Genomic DNA, 19,431 nt, shown 5'->3' on the forward strand with positions numbered 1-19,431 from the left:
CCTTTTCCAATAATATTTTGGCTATTTTTGGCAATTTGCATCTATATATAAATTTTGGAAACACTTGGCCAGCTTCTATAAAAGAAGCTGTGATGGTACACTAGTGAAAGTGTGCAGTAAAGAGTTAACTCCACGAGTTTGGGTGGTCCAAAACCTACACATTCCAGAGAAAGGTCTGGTCCTTGCTTGGCCCTGGGAGGTAACCTTTAAGCTTCTGGATATCCTGCTCAGCAGGAATATCTTTGTTTATGTGGTTAGTTTATACTAGCAATGTCATTTGCGGGGTTGGGGCAGGCGGAGGACTTGAGCCAGCTTGACCTCTGAAGTGGATGGGGACTAAAGGTCTGCCTTGTGTGTGGTCAGTCAGGCCTACATGACCAAACTCCAGTAAAAACCCCAGACACCAGGCTCAGATTGGCTTCTCTGGTTGGCAGTCCCCTGTGCTTGTTTTCACACATTGTGGCTGAGAGCATTCAGCACTGTCTGCACAACTCTACTGGGCAAGGGCAAGTGAAAGCTTGTGTCAGGTGTCTCCTGCCCCCTGTCCCTGCCCCTGCCTTTTCCCTTTGCTGATTTTTATCTCTATCTTTTCACTATACTAAGCCATAATTATGGATTAATCAGATTTGCTGAGTTTTGTGAGTTGTTTAGTAAATCATGGAACCTCAGGGTGATCTTGGGGACGTTCTCCTCCAACACCATAATCCAAATGCAATTAATATATTAATAATAAATTATGGCTTAATATCAAAAGAAGATTCCTTCCTCCAACAAATTGCTGCTCATAAAGATCATATAAAATGTAGTGTGTGTGTGTGTGTGTGTGTATATATGTGTGTGTGTGTGTGTGTGTGTGTGTGTATATATATATATATATATATATATATATATATATGCACTCAATAAACACTGTCAAATTCATGAGTATTTTAATATTTAAAAAACATTTTAGTCTTTATCACAGTGAATTAGTGAAGATCCTATTCATATTTTATAAGTATAAAAACACTCAATACCAATTAAAATATTCCATTCTTGAAATTTTGGGTTCCAAGAAAAATAATCACCCCCCCAAAACCTATTGTTTAAAAGGAAAAATAATTTTAAAAGGGAAACATAAAACATTGGTAAAAATCATTTATTTCTGCCCTCGCCAGTTTGGTTCAGTGCACAGAGCATTGGTCCGTGGACTGAATGTCTCCAGTTCCATTCAAGGGCACGCACCTCAATCCCCAGCCCAGGCCGGGGTCCTTGCGGGAGGCAACCAATCGATGTGTCTTTCTCACATCAAAGTTTCTCTCTCTGTCTCTCCCTCCCCGTTTCATTCTCTAAAAAACCAACGGAAAATATTCTCAAGTAAGGATTAACAACAACAAAAATTATTTACTTCTCTCTTGCTATGATTCTAACTTACATTTTTAACATAAATTCATATAAGATATTTTAAATTGATAAATTCCAAAGGGAAAAATTTGATACATTTTTGCTGACATTATTTTAGATTCCTTTGAGATAGTAAAAGAAGAATTTTTTGTTCTCTTTGATAACTCAAATTCTCATCCTTTGGTGGCCCATATTGATTTTTCCCATAATGATTTTCCCAGCCATATATGGTGTTGTTCTGGGAATTTCTAGAAATCAAATTCAAGGCAACAAACATAAGTATGTTCATCCCAAATCAATTTAGAAACATTTCATGTGTGATTATAAAGGTATCCTTGAATTGACACGTATAAACGGAATCATTCTGCCATTTTAAAATATGGATGCAAAATTATATGATCCATTTTTCTGATCCATAGAGGGAACTATAGGGGAAGAAGTAATAACAAAACAAAACAAACGAACAAACAAACAAACAAAACAAACAAAAAAAAAAAGGAAAAGAAATCCTAAGAGAAAGAAACCGAGAATTTAACAGTTTTACTTAAGGAGTTAACTCTTAATTACACCTCTAATTAAAAGAGCTCTACATTTTTTCCATTTTCTGATTAATGCCATAAGTATTTAGTTATATTTTTTCTCTTCAATAATAGATGGTAGGTAGGTAGGTAGGTAGGTAGGTAGATAGATAGATAGATAGATATAGATAGAATTGTGTATTTTTTTAATATTCAATACTGGCATTTTTCTAAATCAAAAGAGCTCGCCTGGCCAGCATGGCTCAGTGGTTGAGCATCCACTTTTGAACCAGGAAACCAGAAGATGGTGGTGCCAGTCCTGGTCAGGGCACAGGCAGGGTTTCAGGCTCAATCCCCAGCAGGGGGTGTGCAGCAGGAGGCAGCCAATCAATGATTCTCTCCAATCATTGATGTTTCTCTCTCTCTCCTGTCCCCCTCCTCTCTGAAATCAATAAAAATGTATTTTGAAAAATAAAACAAAAGAGCTCAATTGATATGTTTGTGTGAGTGTATACACAGAATTCACAGATATAATGATCTAACATCTATGGAAACTTTTCCTATTTTAGAGGATGGATATATATATATATATATATATATATGTATATATATACAATATATATACATATATATTGTATATATATGTATATTGACATTCTCCTTTCTTTTTTCCCATTTTTTAAACACTTTTTAAATTAAATTTATTGCGATGACATCTATAATAATAAAAGCATAATATGCTAATTAGACCGGATGACCTTCCAGACGAAGCTGGGGCGGAGAGGGAAGCCAGGGTCCCGGTGCCAGCAGTCGGGGGAAGGAAGGCCTACTCCTGCAGGAATCCTGGTCAGGGCATTTCATGCAACGAGCCTCTAGTTGGTAAATAAGATTATATGGGTTTCAACTGTATATTTCTGTGTGATACATGACATGTATATTGCATTGTGTGCTGACCACCCAAAGTCAAATCTTCTTCCATCACCATATATTTGACCCCCTTTGACCTTTACCCTCCATGGTAGTCTAGTGACTAAAATTCGGTGCTTCCACCTACATTTTTCTTTCATTGTACATTATGTCTTACACTGAATTGATACAGATAAACTTCCTCCTACTTATTTCTTTATAAAGATACCATTATTCTCACTGTTATTGTCTCCTAATAGCTAGCATCAAGAAAGCACTAGTCTCTCCCAGCCAGTGTGGCTCAGTGGTTGAGAGTCTATCCATGAAACAAGATGTCACAGGTGTGATTCCTGGTCAAAGTACATGCCTGGGGTGCTGGCTCGATCCCCTTTGGGGAGTATGCAGGAGGAAGCTGGTATTTTTCTCTCTCATTGATGTTTCTATCTCTCTATCCCTCTCCCTTCCTCACTTTCTAAAAATCAATAAAAACATATTTTTAAAAAGCACTAGTCTCGCAGAAACCGGTTTGGCTCAGTGGACAGAGCATCGGTTTGGGGACTGAAGGGTCCCTGGTTTGATTCCAGTCAAGGGCATGTACCTTGGTTGCGGGCATATCCCCAGTAGGGGATGTGCAAGAGGCAGCTGATTGATGACTCTCTCTCATCGATGTTTCTAACTCTCTATCTCTCTCCCTTCCTCTCTGTACAAAATCAATAAAATATATATTTAAAAAAAAAAAAAAAAAAAGCACTAGTCTCTACTTTTAAGACAAATACCTACTTACTAGTGAGGAGAACTTTTAGCAATGAAGTAGCTAAACATATATCACATGTCCTGGTCTTAATCCATCAAGCATTACACATACCTTTGGCAGATCTCTATTGATTCTGGGTACAGTTCTATGAAAGTCAAGTAAAATAATATTTCACTGAGTTCCTGGTCATAAAGCAATGTTTCTACTACATAAAGTTGAAGTGGCCTTTCCTTAAAGCATATCAATTCGTTTTGTGTTTAAGGAGCTTGACCAAGCATTACGTCTTAATAAAGTAACATGTGTTATGGCTGGTTCCTTTAATACATTTAAAAATACAACAGCGAGTGAATAAAGTAATTTTACATATCTGTTTTTAAAAAGTATAAAATAACTTTTTAAAGTAAACCTACTATTTAGGGTATTTGACAAAATCATTTAACATCTGTAGTATAAAAATGTATTCAGATTGCTTATATACCAAGCTGTTAATGCATGGCTTCATAGTGAAAATTATATTATTCAGAAACATGCCTTTAATTTATAAGAATTATATTTATGATTAATTTGCATTTATTGTCTTAAAAATGTTTAATGATAACTTTTTTTCTTGCCTTTAAAGATTATTCTCAATATTTACATTCTAATGATGCACATGGTTTTCCTTGGTATGATTAAACTAAAACATCTTTAAATTATAAAAACTGTTTTGGAATTAAAATCATAAATCCTATCATATGTGGGATGGGATACTGAATGAGATTAATGCATTGTATCATAAAGAATGATGACTTTAAACTCTATCTCCTTTTTGTTTCTTTTCTGAATAAATTATATTCTAGAGTACTCAACTGAACACTCAAAGTATACCCACACATTTAAATAGTAACATCAAAAATTTACAACTGTTGATAATGTCTTGGACTAGGTTATAAGCACACATGTATATTCAATTGTTAAAAGTTCACTGAGCTGTATTATGTCTTGTTTATTTTCCTATACTTCGTTTACCTGATTAAAAAGGTGGGGTTTTTTTTAATCAAACACTGTTACATCCTATATAAGTTGTCTTCTAAGCCTTCTTATACCAATCAAACATTAATTTTATTCAATTGTCTATGAGTCCAGGCACATAATGGAAATGAAGTGAGCCGGACATCTGATAGGAGAGTGCTGTAGCCTGCGATAAGCTAGGAAAGATGGACCCAGTCTGCAGGGTACAGACACTACTCAGCACCAAGGAATGGTTGCCATATGGGACTGTGGGTCTGGTGTTGCCAAGTCTGGAAATTCGAAATTTTTTATTGAATATGTCAAATTTATATTTTTTAATGCTGGCAACTGATTCACTTTTACAAACACCATCAGCCAAACTAAATATGTCTTTGACCAAATAAGCTGCCATAATGATCACCTCCCTCTCCGAGAAGGACCTCCTAAATCTGAGTCCAATTAAAATACTTTTCCTTTGTACTGCTGATGCTGTGACTGTGTAGGAAAGCCAACAGTCAACATTCGGTCTGATTTCCTAACTCACACGATGTATGTGTAGTATAACATACTGCCTGTAAATATGTGCATAGACCTCAAGACACAGATAATATCCCCATTTTACTGATGAGTGATTTAGGGCCCAAAAGTTATAGCAAACAGATAACAAAGAAATTCACAAAGGCATGGCCTGCGTTAGATGACCTGAGTTCAAATCCTTCCTCCAACACTCACTGTTTTTCTAACTTTGACAAGGTAAATTAAGTTCCCGAGAGCACATAGAAATGTGCCTGGCACATAGTAAGTGCTATGTAAGTGTTATATAAGTAATTATTATTAATAATTATTTATTGCTATTAATATTATCTGTAAAATGAGATGCTTTTTTTTATTAGTTTTAAATGAACTAATTGATGTCAAGTGCTTAGATTGTGCACGGGACATAGTTAATGTTGTTACATGTTAATTATGTGTCTGTTTAATTCTCTTTCAAATCCATTTACCCCTAAACCATGGAGATTAATGCCTTTACTCTGTGTTGGGCAATAATAAACATTGGTACTATCAATATTATAGACTAAAAGTATTTAAACTTGTTCAAAGTGTTTTCCTTAGAGTTTAAAATAATACGCAGCTTTGTAGTGCCATGATTATTGCGATGTTTATTTCATTTGAAAATGTGTAGTGAAATCAATCATATGCTATGTAATGATTGTCCAGATGAGGATTTTAATAATGTAATAAAATATTATTCAACCTATCAGAAATGGTTACAATATTCAGAAGACACTTTTTAAATTTAGGTCTTCTCCACCTCTTCTAATTTCCCTAATTTTTAGAAGCTTGAGCCCAAAGGAAAAAAATATATATGCTCCCTGGCCAGGTGTCTCAGTTGACTGGATCAATGTCCTGTACACCAAAAAGTTGCTGGTTCAGTTTCCCATCAGGGCACATACCCAGGTTGTGGTTTAGAGGCTGAGTTGGTGCATACAGGAAGCAACCATCGGTGTATCACTCTCACATCAATGTTTCTTTCTCTCTCTCTAAAATCAATAAAAACATATCCTCAGGTGAGCATTAAAAAAAACAAAGAAAAATGTATGCAAGTAACTCAATAACTCAAATTGTAAAGTTCTGCTAGCATAGCCAGAATTTTTACTTACTTGTGACCCATTTCATGAGCAATTGTAAATGCAAGATTCAGACCATTGTCTTCAGCAATAATACATTTCCTCTTTTCACTACACATTCCACTCAAATAAGCTATACCTAGAAAACACAAACATTAATGATCATATGTTAGAATTAAGATGCAAATACTTATGCTAGGTACTAAAAGAAGAAACAAAAAGTGAAGGAAAAAATATGTCAATGTTAAAATATAATATCTAGCCTTTATAAGTGGAATTTTAGGGGGAAATGCAAATATAAGTCACTCATAAACTGTTAGTATTCTTTTGATTTTCACATTTTAAATGAAATTATTTAACCAATTATTCAACTCTCAAAAGGCATACTATAAAAATACATCTATAAGGACCACTTTCCATTGTAATTTAAGATAAATGAATGGTAGCAACTTAGAAATGTAAACAAAAAAGCAATGATTATACAAAATATTTTTCAGTTCTTGTGAAGAACCTAGTCTCAAAGAAATATCACAAAATAAAATAAACTACATATAGGATATCCTTGTACTTATGTTTATATTTTGAGTTAATAAATTCTGATATTTAATGTTGTGGAGTACTATTTTAATTAATATGACAAAAACTATCTGTGGCCCTAGCCCGTTTGGCTCAGGACAGAGGACTTAAGGCTCCTGGGTTCCATTCAGGCCAAGGGCACAGACCCAAGAGTGGGCTCCATCACCAGCAGGGCACATGCAGGAGGCAGCTAACCAAGGATTCTATCTCGTCATTGATGTTTCTCTCTCTCTCTCTCTCTCTCTCTCTCTCTCTCTCTCTCTCTCTCTCTCTCTCTTCCTTCCTCTCTAGAATCAATAATATATATATATTTTTTCAACTATCTGTGATATTTGGAAAATTTATCGTGTTTCCTCAAAAATTTCTTGGTTAATAAGATGATCCAACTGAAGAGTATATAATACTGAACTATTATTTAAGAAAAGATACTTGGTCTTTGGTTTAAATTATCAGTAAAGATGATAATATCTTAAATCATTTATAATTCTTTAGTCAAAGACTTATGTGCTATTTTACCAACTCAGATATATCCCTGAATAAATAGCATTTAACACAAGAGACTGAAATACTCTAAATGTAAATATTACTGCAATTTTCACAAAATTATTTAACAAGAACGATTGAAATAGTATCTAGCTTTATTGAATTCATTATATACTCTCTAATTCTCATACCCTTAGATAATAGAACTTGCATAACCTATGCTAGATAAGTTAAGAAGTAAGGTCAAATGGAGCCTGATGATTTGGAGAATAGAATCCAGTTGTCAGGAGAATGAATACCTCAATGAAAAAGAACATTGAAAAAGAACAGACACTTTCCAAAAAAGTATTGGACATTGTGATAAGAGGGTGGGATTTAGAGGTTGAGGATTTCAGAGGTGAAGTTTCATGACATAATTAGGTGTTGCCACAAGAGTAAAGACGGGTAGTAGAGACCATCAATATTGGGGTCAAAGAATTATTAAGTAGTGTTGGGTGGACTGATCACATGAACATGATCACACTGAATTCAGGAAGGTGGAAAGGTGGCCAGCATCCATAGGATATGGCCAAGAATCAGTGAGATTAATCTTAGTGACAGTGAGGGATAAGATTATAAAACTCAACAGCTTCTGCTTCACAGGAAGAGCTTTCACCTGCGGACAGGAGAGATTTTATAGGAGTTGGAAGCAAGAAGCACGGAAGAAGAATGCAACAGATATACAACGTTGGTATCTGCCTGGCGTCAGCCTGTGGTGAAGGAGAAGAGAAAGAATGAACAGTGACCTCTCTGGGAGCCCTAGATTCCTCCACAGGTTTGTGTGGCCGAGGGAAATATTATGCTGATAAAGGTTATAATTTATAATGTGTAAGATATATATTTATACTATAAAATATGAATTGATATAAGATATAATTCAAAAGTGATGAGTACAGATAGATATAGGAGTATGATTATACCTAAGTATTAAAAACTATACCATCACTTTTTAATAGAACAAAGAGATTACAAAAGTATGCTAACTAGCTAATAGAAATTATATTAGGTGGAGAGATTATATGTAATTTTCCTCCTCTTTACCCATTTTCCACATTTATGTAAATATCTATAAATAGTTTATTAATGACAAAATTAAAGACATAAATGTGATAATATGTCAATGAAATTTGAATACTAATAAAATCTCTTAGAGACCAGAGTGTAATTTAACAATTAAAAATGACCCTCTACCATTATTCTTCTTTTATGTAAGTTTGAATTTTTAAGACTCTGATAAATTTTAATTTCATTGTTCTTATATTTGGCATACCAAGACTTTGTTTAACTTCAAAATTATGGAGAATGAGTGAAACCATGACTAATTTAAATGACTTGCATTATTCTGTTTAAAAGCTCGTGCCTTTCAGTCCCTTTCCAAAACGCACATGTTTCCTATTATAATAAAGGGTAGAGGTTAGAAGAAGAAGGGATCCAATATAGCTGTTATTTAAAGATAGATGTAATACAGACCCTTTTTAATGCGCTCTTTTAATATTAAAAAAAAACTGGGAATATATAGGAAATCAAAAATAGCCTTGAATTTCATACCTAAAAATTAATCAAGTTATGCAGGAATCTATAGTATCTCTCGTTTGAAAACTAGTGCACTATCCTAGGACATGCTATGATATGCCTGATCAAGATAACCAAACCCATAAAACCATGCAGGATGCATGTGACTATAATGACGATAATCGGGAAATCAGTTTTTATGTGATCAGATGGATATATCCTAACAAAAGTCAGTCAGTCATCCAGGTCCAGAATTGTTGCTTTTAACCACTAGCTAGACTACCTGAGTTCAAAATCCTTGCTCTTCTAGCAGTTTTAGGTAAGTTATTTGCCCTATGACTGCACAGTATGAGTTATTTACCTCTGAGTTCTATTACTTGAGGCCTAAAGGAACAAGTAATGGAATATGAACAGGTGCCAAAGGTACAAAAACTAATACATGCTAACCGTGTCTTCAGAAGCATGAGCCAGAACAATACTCATTCTAAAATGTGATCAAGACATACAGATCAAGACAAACATAGGATATTATGAGAGAATAAAAAGAGACATCTGAAATAGAAAAAATCAAAGTGCTTTTAGAAAAGAGAACAGGCCCAGACAGTGTGGTTCAACGGTTGAGCGTTGACCTAAGAATCAGGAGGTCAAGGTTTGCTTCTCAGTCAGGGCACATGCATGGGTTGCAGGCTCGATCCCCAGTGTGAGGCATGCAGGAGGCAGCCAATCAATTATTGTGTCTCATCATTGATGTTTCTATCTCTCCTTTACTCTCTGAAATCAATAAAAATATATTTAAAAAAAGAAAGAAAACAGCTAGTTGTTATCACAGAATGGGCAGAGAATAGCCGGGGAAAGGCAGTGGAAACTGGGAGTGGGGGCGATTCCTGAACGAAAGACTGAACAGGAAAAAGGGTAAGGAGATGCTTATGAGTTGATGTCATCCAGAGAGGAGCAACTTAGGTTCCTTTAAGGTACAAGCCATGTAATGCACCTCTGCATCAACACTGGGTTTAGCACATTCTCTATAGTGTTAAAGGGATCACATAGATTAAATCTTCTGAAACAAAGATTAATATAAGATGTGATTCAATGCAGGCCTTAAGAAGGTACTTTTGAAGAATCAAAATTTATTTCATCCACTAATTTAAAGAACATATAGAATTATTAATGATGGTGCCCAGACAATATGAAAACCATTTACATGATTACATTCAATTTGGATTTTAAGCATATTTTAAAATAACTTGCCTTACTAGTTTGTTAATTATCTGTCTCTGTTCCATTAAAATACAAGATGATGATCTAGTAATATAAAAGTACAATTATACAAGTTATGAGTTTACTATCATAGTTATAGATTTTAAAAACAGGCTTACAGTTTTTTTTTCATGTTTGACAAATCTATAACATTCTTAACAGTACAGTTTCTATGAACATTAAGAAAAATGACTTCTAACAAAAAGAAACATTAGTTTAATAAATAGTACAGTAAATTTCTGTAGACAAATAATGCAGAATATTTTGTACACATTAAAATGTTATTTATGTGTTCCTGCATTATGGTAGACTGAGTACCCTTTTGTGTAATATATAAAAAGTTTAATGCATGGTAAGATTGAAGAAAAAGAATTCCCAAGTATAAGAATGAAGCTTAAAATCTCAAAATATGGAGTATTAAGATCATGAATGACTGATGTCACAATGTGGGTGTCAGATAAGATACCAGACTTATTAACTAACGATGTGTTTCAAATATCTGCAGGGAGGAGTATTAGTGAGTAGGAAATGAGATCCATGCACAAATACTAAGCCATGACTATAATGTACAACTTGATCATACACTGGGGAAAACCTTGTTAGTTCAGTAAAAAAAAAAAAAAAAATGAAATGTCACTATTATGACATACTTTATCATCCCAACAAACAGAATATTCACCCTGAAGATGAGTTCACAGATAAAAATTACAAACCAAGTGAAGAAAGTGGTCCACAGTGAGAGGAAAGCCACTGATATAAAACACTAGAGAAAAATCATAGTGAAATAAAGACATTTTAACATAATAAGGGAACTTCAAATCCATATTCACTGGGTCACCACAATCCAAGTGCATCTTTTTGCTAATTGGAGAAAGAAACCCTTCCTCATTATATCAAAATACTGGGATAAAGAAATGTGAAAGAAATTTCTTCAAGCAGAAGGAAAAATCCCAGACTAAAACATGGAGATGATGAACACTAAACAGGGTAAGTAAATGTGTAACTATCAACAAATATTAAATATATGAAACACTACTTTTAATGTCTTAAAATTTAAAATATAGTCAACTAAAATACAAGTGACCATTTATTATGAGAGATAGAGTTCAAGAGTTCACAAGTTCTAGTGATACCAGGAGAAAGGTGAAGGATACAAGTCATACCATCCTAAATAATAAGAGGCTAATATGCAAATTGACTGAATGGCAGAACAACCGAACAACCGATCGCTATGCCGTGTGCTGACCACCAGGAGGCATGCATGGAACATGGCAGGAGTCGGCCATGGCGGGATGGTGGAGCAGGTGAGTGAGGGCACCAGACCAAGGTGGGGCACCAGTCACTGTCATCAGGGCGAGCCTCTGGTGGTTACTGAAAATTCTTTGCTTCCACAAGCCATGGTCCCACCCAACACTCACACCTGCTGCCGGCACCAGCCCCACTTGCACCCGCTGCTGGTGCCAGAGCTTCCACTCACACACACTGCCAATGACAGCCCCGCTCACACCTGCAGCTGGCACTGGAGCCGCTGCTCACACCAGTTCCAATTGCTTGGCACCATCAGTGGATGCAAGTGGCAGCTGCCAGCCCTGAATGCCCCTGAGAGCTTCTCCACCTCCTCCAGGTCCTGAGGGACAATTGGGGCAGCAGACACCACTCATACCCGCTGATAGCGCCAGTTCCACTCGCACCCATTGCTGGCACTGGCCCCAATTGCTCTATGCCATCAGGGGGTGTGAGCAGGGCTAGTGCCATCAGAACATGGGCAGCAGGAGTAGGGCTGCTGGCAGACAAGGGGACTGGGGGCCACAGCGGGAGGGACCAGGTGGAGGTGTGGATGGGCCGAGATCTACCCTGGTGCCTGCTACAGCCTCGTGACCCACAGTTCCTTTCAAGATGCATGAATTTGTGCACTGGGCCCCTAGTATAATATAATTGGGAAAAAAAAATAGTAACATAATGCATAACCAACAACCATATAGAAAGAAAGTGACATACAAATATTGGATTTATATATTTAAAAATACAAGAAGGGAGAAAAAACATGAGATAACCAAATAAGAAACAGATAGCATTTCATACCAAAACTTTATCATTAAATAAAAAAGACTACTAAACCAAAACTAATATTATAGAACTGGATTTAAAAAAAAAAACTAAAAAAAAACATAAGTCCCAACTCTATTCTGCTTAGAAGAAACAACACTTTAAGTATAAGGACAGAGAAATAATAGGAAAAAGAGTAGAAAAGGTATAATATTCAAATATTAACCAAAGCAGAGCAAGGTTGACAATATATTGCAAATACACAACTAAACAAATTGAATTTAAGCACAGCATAAAGAGAGATAAAGAGGGATATTTTTGTGATAAAGAGGTCACTTCAACAAGATATCACAATTCTAAATCTGTATTTACACAATAACTAAGCCTAAAAATATATAAAGCAAAAATGAATAGAATTAAGAAGAAAAACAGACAAATCCAAAATTTAACCTAAGGACTTCAACATGTCTCTTTTAATAGCTGATAGAATAACCATGAAAATTTCACTAAGGACCTAAAGAGCTGAACAAAAAAAGTAGCAAGTATATCTTAACCGACATACTAGAATATTTCACCCAACAACAAAATTCATGTTTTTATTAAGATAAATTATAATTTGACATGTGTACACACTACAACATGATCACCACCAAAATTCTACTTAATATCCATCACCATACAATTGATCCCTTCACCTATTTTGCTCTTCTCCCAACTGCCTTAAGCTCTGGTAACCACCAATCTGTTCTCTGTATCTATGAGCTTGCTGTTTGTTCGCTTGTTTCTTTTGTTTGTTTTTCTGGATTCCACATCTGAGTGAAATCACTGTCTTTTTGTCTGACTTATCTCGTTTACCATAAAATTCTCAGGGCCTACCCAATCTGTCACAAATGGCAAGATAGCATTCTTTTTTATGGCTGAGTTGTATTCCTGTGTGTGTGTGTGTGTGTGTGTGTGTGTGTGTGAGTGTGTGTGTGTGAGTGTGTGTGTGTGTGTGTGAGTGTGTGAGTGTGTGTGTGTGTGTGAGTGTGTGTGTGTGTGTGTGTGTGAGTGTGTGTGTGTGAGTGTGTGTGTGTGTGTGAGTGTGTGTGTGTGTGTGAGTGTGTGTGTGTGAGTGTGTGTGTGTGTGTGAGTGTGTGTAAAAGAGAGAGAGAAGGTGGGGAGAGAGAGAGAGAGATGTCTTCTTTATCCATTCATCTATCTATGGACACTTAAGTTACTTCAATAACTACTATAAATAATGCTGTAATGAATATGACTGTACATATATCTTTCTGAACTAGTGTTCTTGTGTTCTTTAGATAAATTCCCAGGAGAAGAATGGCTGGTTCATATTGTAATTCTATTCATAAACTTTTGAGAAATCTCCATACTGTTTTCTTTTTAAGTGTACAATATAAAACATTTATAAATTCTGACCATATACTAAGTAGTGAAAAAAATAAATTTCAAAAGTATAAATCACCCACAGGCCACAAAGGCAGTAATTAAGAAATCAAGAACTAAAGAGATAAGTAGAGAAACCCAACTGCCTAGATATACTTCTACAAGTAAAAGAAGGAATTATAATGGAAATTAGGAAGTACTTAAACATAATCATAATAAAAATAGAACACATCAAATGTGTGAGCTGAAACAACAGTGACTTACGAAAATTCATAACATATATTAGAAAATACAAAAAAGACTAGAATCAATGGTTAAACTTCCTCCCCAGAGCTAGGAAGAGAGAATCAAAGCTTAAGGAAATAGAAGAAAGGAATAATAAAGAGAAAAATAAATGAGTAAAATACAATAAATGTAAAAGGAAGTTGGCAAAAGCTCATTGTTCCCTAGTAAACTAATCAAGAATAAGAGACACAAACACAAAGTACCAGCTGATTGGATGGTTTTAGAAATTAAACTCTCAAATCCTTGGAGAGTTCAAATTAAGCCAGACTCCACGGTACAGTATTGTGGTTTTGATATATCATTAATGCACTAATACTACATACCATTTGAAATTCTTAATTTAAATTTCAGTATAACTTTGAAAAATATAATTATTGTGGCACACTGAAAAAGCCATATGTGGTGGATTATTCATCTAATTCTAGTAAATCAGTAATGAGAACTTTACTGTGCAGTCCACCCCAAACATGGCGGAACACTGGTATTCTCACTGCTATGCTCATGTAAAGAAACGTAAACCAGAGTATTAGGCTTTCTATATGATGGAGCTCACAAGCGGGTGGGGGCGGGGGGGAAGAATTAGGTTTAATGATTTCATATGCCTCAAAGATTAAAAAACTGTCATGACTTTAAAAAAAAATAGGTAAGATGAATCACAGTTAAAGGTTTTCATGAAGTAGGTTTTAGAATACAGCTGGAAAATTTTAAAAGTGTTCTGATAGCATATAAATCAGGAATTTGGCTAATGCATTATATAACATTATAACGTAATCATATCCTGAAGGCATTAAGCAGAGACAATTAAAACTAAAAATGTCATGCTACTAAAAAGCTGTATAAATTGCTTTTTTAGTATACTAGTAAAAATATTGACAGCACGCATTTATAACTACAACTCAATCTTCAATTTGACACAACATTCCTTTTTCACATGCCAATTTTTAATCACTGTTATTCTTAAATTCTTTTCTAATTCACTATTATCATTGTTTTTATTCAAGTAAAGACCTAGAGAATAAATAAACTGTAGAAATCTAAAGATTATAATTATAATGCAGTTACAACTATGAATATCTGGATGTTCTCAAATGTCAACTATTAATATTCAAAATATTATATTTGACATAATGTATTAAATAAAATATGTTTACTTAGGGACAAATGATTTCAACTCTACATGCATTTTTAAACCTCTAGTTTTTTAGGTCTGTATACAGAGGTAGTTCATAATAAATTAGTTAAAATTCCTCCCAAATAATGTGACACTTTCTAAAATCCTGATTGGAATTCAATAACAATTTTTTCATGACCTGCTTTCTATATCAGGTGTAAAAAAGGCAAAATGCAAAGAAATTTTTAAGAATCAATGCTCTTTTGTTAAATATTCTAGGATTTGAGTCCTACGCTCCATTTTTAGCTTTGTGACATAGAAAAATTAGTTGTTTTCTGAGCCTCAGTTTTCCAAACAGTAAAACTGGAAATAATTTGTCCTTGGAATGCTAATGTAGATAACATGTGCAAGTACATGTTGACATGTCTGTAACATGGTAGCCACTACATATTAAATTTAACTTTCTTATTTGTAAAATGAGGTAACAATCCCTTATGACAGAAAACTCTTGAAGGGTTAAAGGAGGTGATGTATTTAAAAGTCTTATTGTTCACTGACAACATTGTGTGTGTGGTGAACACAGAGCTAGACTTCCAGACGCTTACAATAACAACTCTGAAAACTGTAAGGAAGGCCTCGGGGAGGTTTCTAACTTAAGAAGGTTTTTGTTTCCCAAGGATATGCTCTGCATGTTTTAATATTCATATGGTGTTTAATAGCACCTTTAAAACTTTTCTAATATAAAGAAAATTCTATAATTAAAATCAATACTTAACAATAAAAGATCTTAAGAAGAGAAATATCTTGAGAACAACCACTTTTCATAGTAATTCCTTAAGAATTGTGTTTCCAAGTCCTGTCCCTGCAACTTGTCTTGCCAAAATAGAAATATAGTGTCTGATGTATATTCTGGCCAGTGCCTACCAAGATGCAAACCAGCAGCTAAGGATTAAACCAGATAAGTTTGAACTTGCCTTTATAGAAAACCATAGGAAAAATGTTATTTTCTAATCAGGAACTCGTTTCTACTTGGAAATACACAGATTGGAATCCGGGATGCTCAATTGCTGTATTTGTGCTGAGGACACAGAGCATTGAGTATGATCGTTGACCACAAAGAGATCAGAAAGGGAGGGAGTGAAGGAAGGCAAGTTATCAGAAAAGTACACTGAAGTCCGCCAAGTTCATGCATGGTAGAGTGGCAATGTAGGAAGTCCAAAAGTGGAATTTAATCAAGGTTCTGAAGAATGGGTAGAACATAAACAAGAATAGAGAGGACAACAAAGAAATAGCCTTCCATTTGGAACAATAGAGTGAACAGCCTTGCCTGGTTCCAGTCTGAATGGGAAAACATTCATTCTTTCACTGTTACATATAATGTTAATCTTTTTTATAGTCACTCTTTGTCAGATTAAGGCCATTCCCTTATGCTTATGTTCCTGAGAGTTCTTATTGTGACTGGATGTTGAATTTTGTCACATGCTCTTTTTGCATCAGTTGACATAATCATGTCTCTTATTTAGATTCTACATATGTTGGATTACACAGATTGATTTTTAAATATTGACATAAGCCCCGTCCTACTGTGTTTCCCCGAAAATAAGACATCCTCTGAAAACAAGACCTACTTACAGGTTTCCTTCTGAGTGAAATATAAGGCATCCCCCCGAAAATAAGGCCCCCTAGGCTAACCATGAGAGATTTGGTCCACTGATTCTGAAAGAAATGGAGTCACAAGAAATTCACCAGGAAATTCAGGAATTGGATTGTTATGATGATGTTCCAAAAGATGATGACATGATTGTCATTGAATAAATGAGTAAATTCTTGATACTGTAGGATTCACAGTTTGTCTGGTTTGTGTTGACAACTACCGTACTACCGTACCGTATACAGGTAATAAATTTCCTTTATTTTCATTTAACAATAAATGTGTACTGTATTCTTCTTCGTGGAAAAATAAGACATCCCCTGAAAATAAGACCTAGCACATCTTTGGGAGCAAAAATTAATATAAGACACTGTCTTATTTTCGGGGAAACAGGGTATATTCTTAGACCTTGGTTCAATTTACTTATACTCTATGTCCATTAGGAACAATTGACTGGAGTTTGTTTGTTCCCCCCCCCCCCCCCTTGTACTTCTTGGATTGGTTTTAATATTAGGATAATGCTGGCCTCATAAAATGAGTCGGATTTAAAATGTTACCGACATTTTCAAAAAATCAGGTTTACTTCCATTGATTTTCACAATCATTTTTCTGTTTCCACTTCATTCCATTTCTTAACTTCATTATTTCCTTCCTTCTGTATAATATGAGCATGTTTGTTTGTTTTGCTTTCACCTCCTTTTCAGTTTTTTTGGGTAGAAACTTAGAGTATTGACCTCACAACCTTTCCTTTTTTTAATAAAAACCTTTAGTCCTACAAATTTTCCTCTAAGCATTGCTTCATCTGCAGTCCATAATTTATATGTTGTCTTTTTTTTTTTTAGTTCAAATCATTTTCTCATTTTTCTTAAAATTTCCTTATTGACCTAAAGATTATTTAGAAATCTGTTATTTTCAAATATTTTGGAGAAAATTTTCTTATCTTTCAATAATTGACTTCTAGTCTATTCCATCATGTTCAAGTACATAAATTGTATGATTTCAATTCTTTTAAATTTGTAAAAGTTTGTTTTATAAGCTATAAAATGTTCTTTCTTAGAAAATTTTCCATGTTGCTTAAAAAGCCTGCAGATTTTATTATTTTAGGTAGAGCAGTGTACAAATGTTAATAGTGTTATTAATTTTTAAAAATTTTTATTGATTTTTAGAGAGAGTAAAGGGAAAGGGAGATAGAAACATTGATGTGAGAGTGAAACATTGATCGGATGCCTCCTGCATGACCCCTAATGAGGATTAAGCCAACAACCCAGGCATGTACCTGATCAGGAATTGAACCAGCAACCTTTCAGTGCATGGAAAGATGCCCAACCAAGCCACACCGGGCAGGGCTATTCTTATATGCTTGCACATTTTGTTGACCAATTCTGTCAATTACTGAAAGAGTGCTGACATTTTCCAAATATAATTGTGCATTTGTCCATATTTTCTTTTAGTTCTATCAGTTCTTGTTTCATGATTTTAAAACATTTATTATTAGGTGCTGAAACATGTAAGGTCATTGTATCTTCCTAGTAAATTTACCTATTTACTATATAATTTCCCTCTTAGTACTTGGCAATTTTCTTTGCTCTGAAATCTAAATAGTGTGATATTAGCATAGCCACTCAAATGTTTTTTAATTGTTATTAGTTTTTTTCATGGCATGTATTTTTCATATCTTTATTCTTATTCTATCTATTATGTATGGTGAAAGTGAGTTTCTTGCAGAATTTCATGCACCAGGCCTCTAGTGTATAACAATATGCATCCTTTAGTCTGAATGTGTTAGTTTTCTATTGCTACATAATTATTATAAACGTAGTGGCTGAAAGTAATACCCATTTATTATTGTACAGTTCTATAAGTCAGAAGTCTGGTTCAGCTTAAGTGGGTCTTCTGCTTAGGGTCTCACAGGCCAAATCAAAGTGTCAGCCAAGCTGAGGTGTGAGGAAGTAGGAGCTTTCAAGTTCATTGACGTTATTGGCACAATTCAGTTCCCTGCTTGTGCTTTACAGGGAGAGTGTAGTCAGATCTCAATATTTTAACATTTACTGAAGGACTGTAATTACAGCTGCAAAATCCCTTTATAGTTTTACCTAGATTATTCTTTAACGGAATAACCAGCGGAAAAATCTTAGGGCTGTCATTGTAGAATTCTGCCCACCACATTGAGCATATTCTCTTTGCATTTCTGAGAACATCCACATTAAACACTGAGCAAAACTTCATAACAACATACCTCACAAATCCAATGACCTCTGAGTCTTTCAAATCTGACCCTAGGTTTTATAAGATCATCCACACTTAAGGCTGATACATGCTTCTAATAGGTTTGATAATCTCTTTTGCTAAAGTATATGTCCCAGTATCATCCTTGAATCCATCACAGAACTCAGCAAGGAAGTCTGAATATAGTAAATGTCCAACAAATATATATATATATTTGAACTCCTTAAAAGAGCTAATTATACGACTAATTCACTTAAAAAGTAAGATTAGCCCTAGCTGGCTTGGCTCAGTGGATGGAGCATCAGTCTGTGGACTGAAGGGTCCCAGGCTTGATTCTGGCCAAGGGCACATGCCTGGGTTGTGGGCTTGATCCTCAGTAGTGGGGGATGGGGTGTGCAGGAGGCAGCCTTTCAATGATTCTCTCTCATCATTTCTATCTCTCCTCCCTTCCTCTTTGAAATAAAGAAATAAATTTTTTTTAAAGTAAGATTATATAGAAAAAGTTAACTGTATTCTACACCTAGACCAAAGGAATACAAATTTCAAAATATTGAATGTTAAACTAATATTATTTTTCAGTAGGAAAAAAATATAGTTCTAACCAAAGGATATTAAAGTAGAGAGATAATGTTAGCAATCTCTTTAAGCATTTTTATCCTAAAATTCTCTATGCATTAGGT

General features: G+C 34.8%; 1 protein-coding gene across 1 annotated transcript in view; it reads right to left on the minus strand.

The window, feature by feature from the left end:
* The window catches only part of ADAMTS19 (ADAM metallopeptidase with thrombospondin type 1 motif 19), a 190,991-nt gene that overhangs the window by 102,339 nt on the left and 69,221 nt on the right, over positions 1-19,431 (minus strand). The window contains exon 8 of the mRNA XM_036424499.1: positions 6,213-6,318. Coding sequence (XP_036280392.1) covers positions 6,213-6,318 — 106 coding nt within the window. The remainder of the gene's footprint in view (positions 1-6,212; positions 6,319-19,431) is intronic.

Source organism: Pipistrellus kuhlii, unplaced genomic scaffold, assembly GCF_014108245.1.
Source record: "Pipistrellus kuhlii isolate mPipKuh1 unplaced genomic scaffold, mPipKuh1.p scaffold_m20_p_8, whole genome shotgun sequence".
Lineage (NCBI taxonomy): Eukaryota > Metazoa > Chordata > Mammalia > Chiroptera > Vespertilionidae > Pipistrellus > Pipistrellus kuhlii.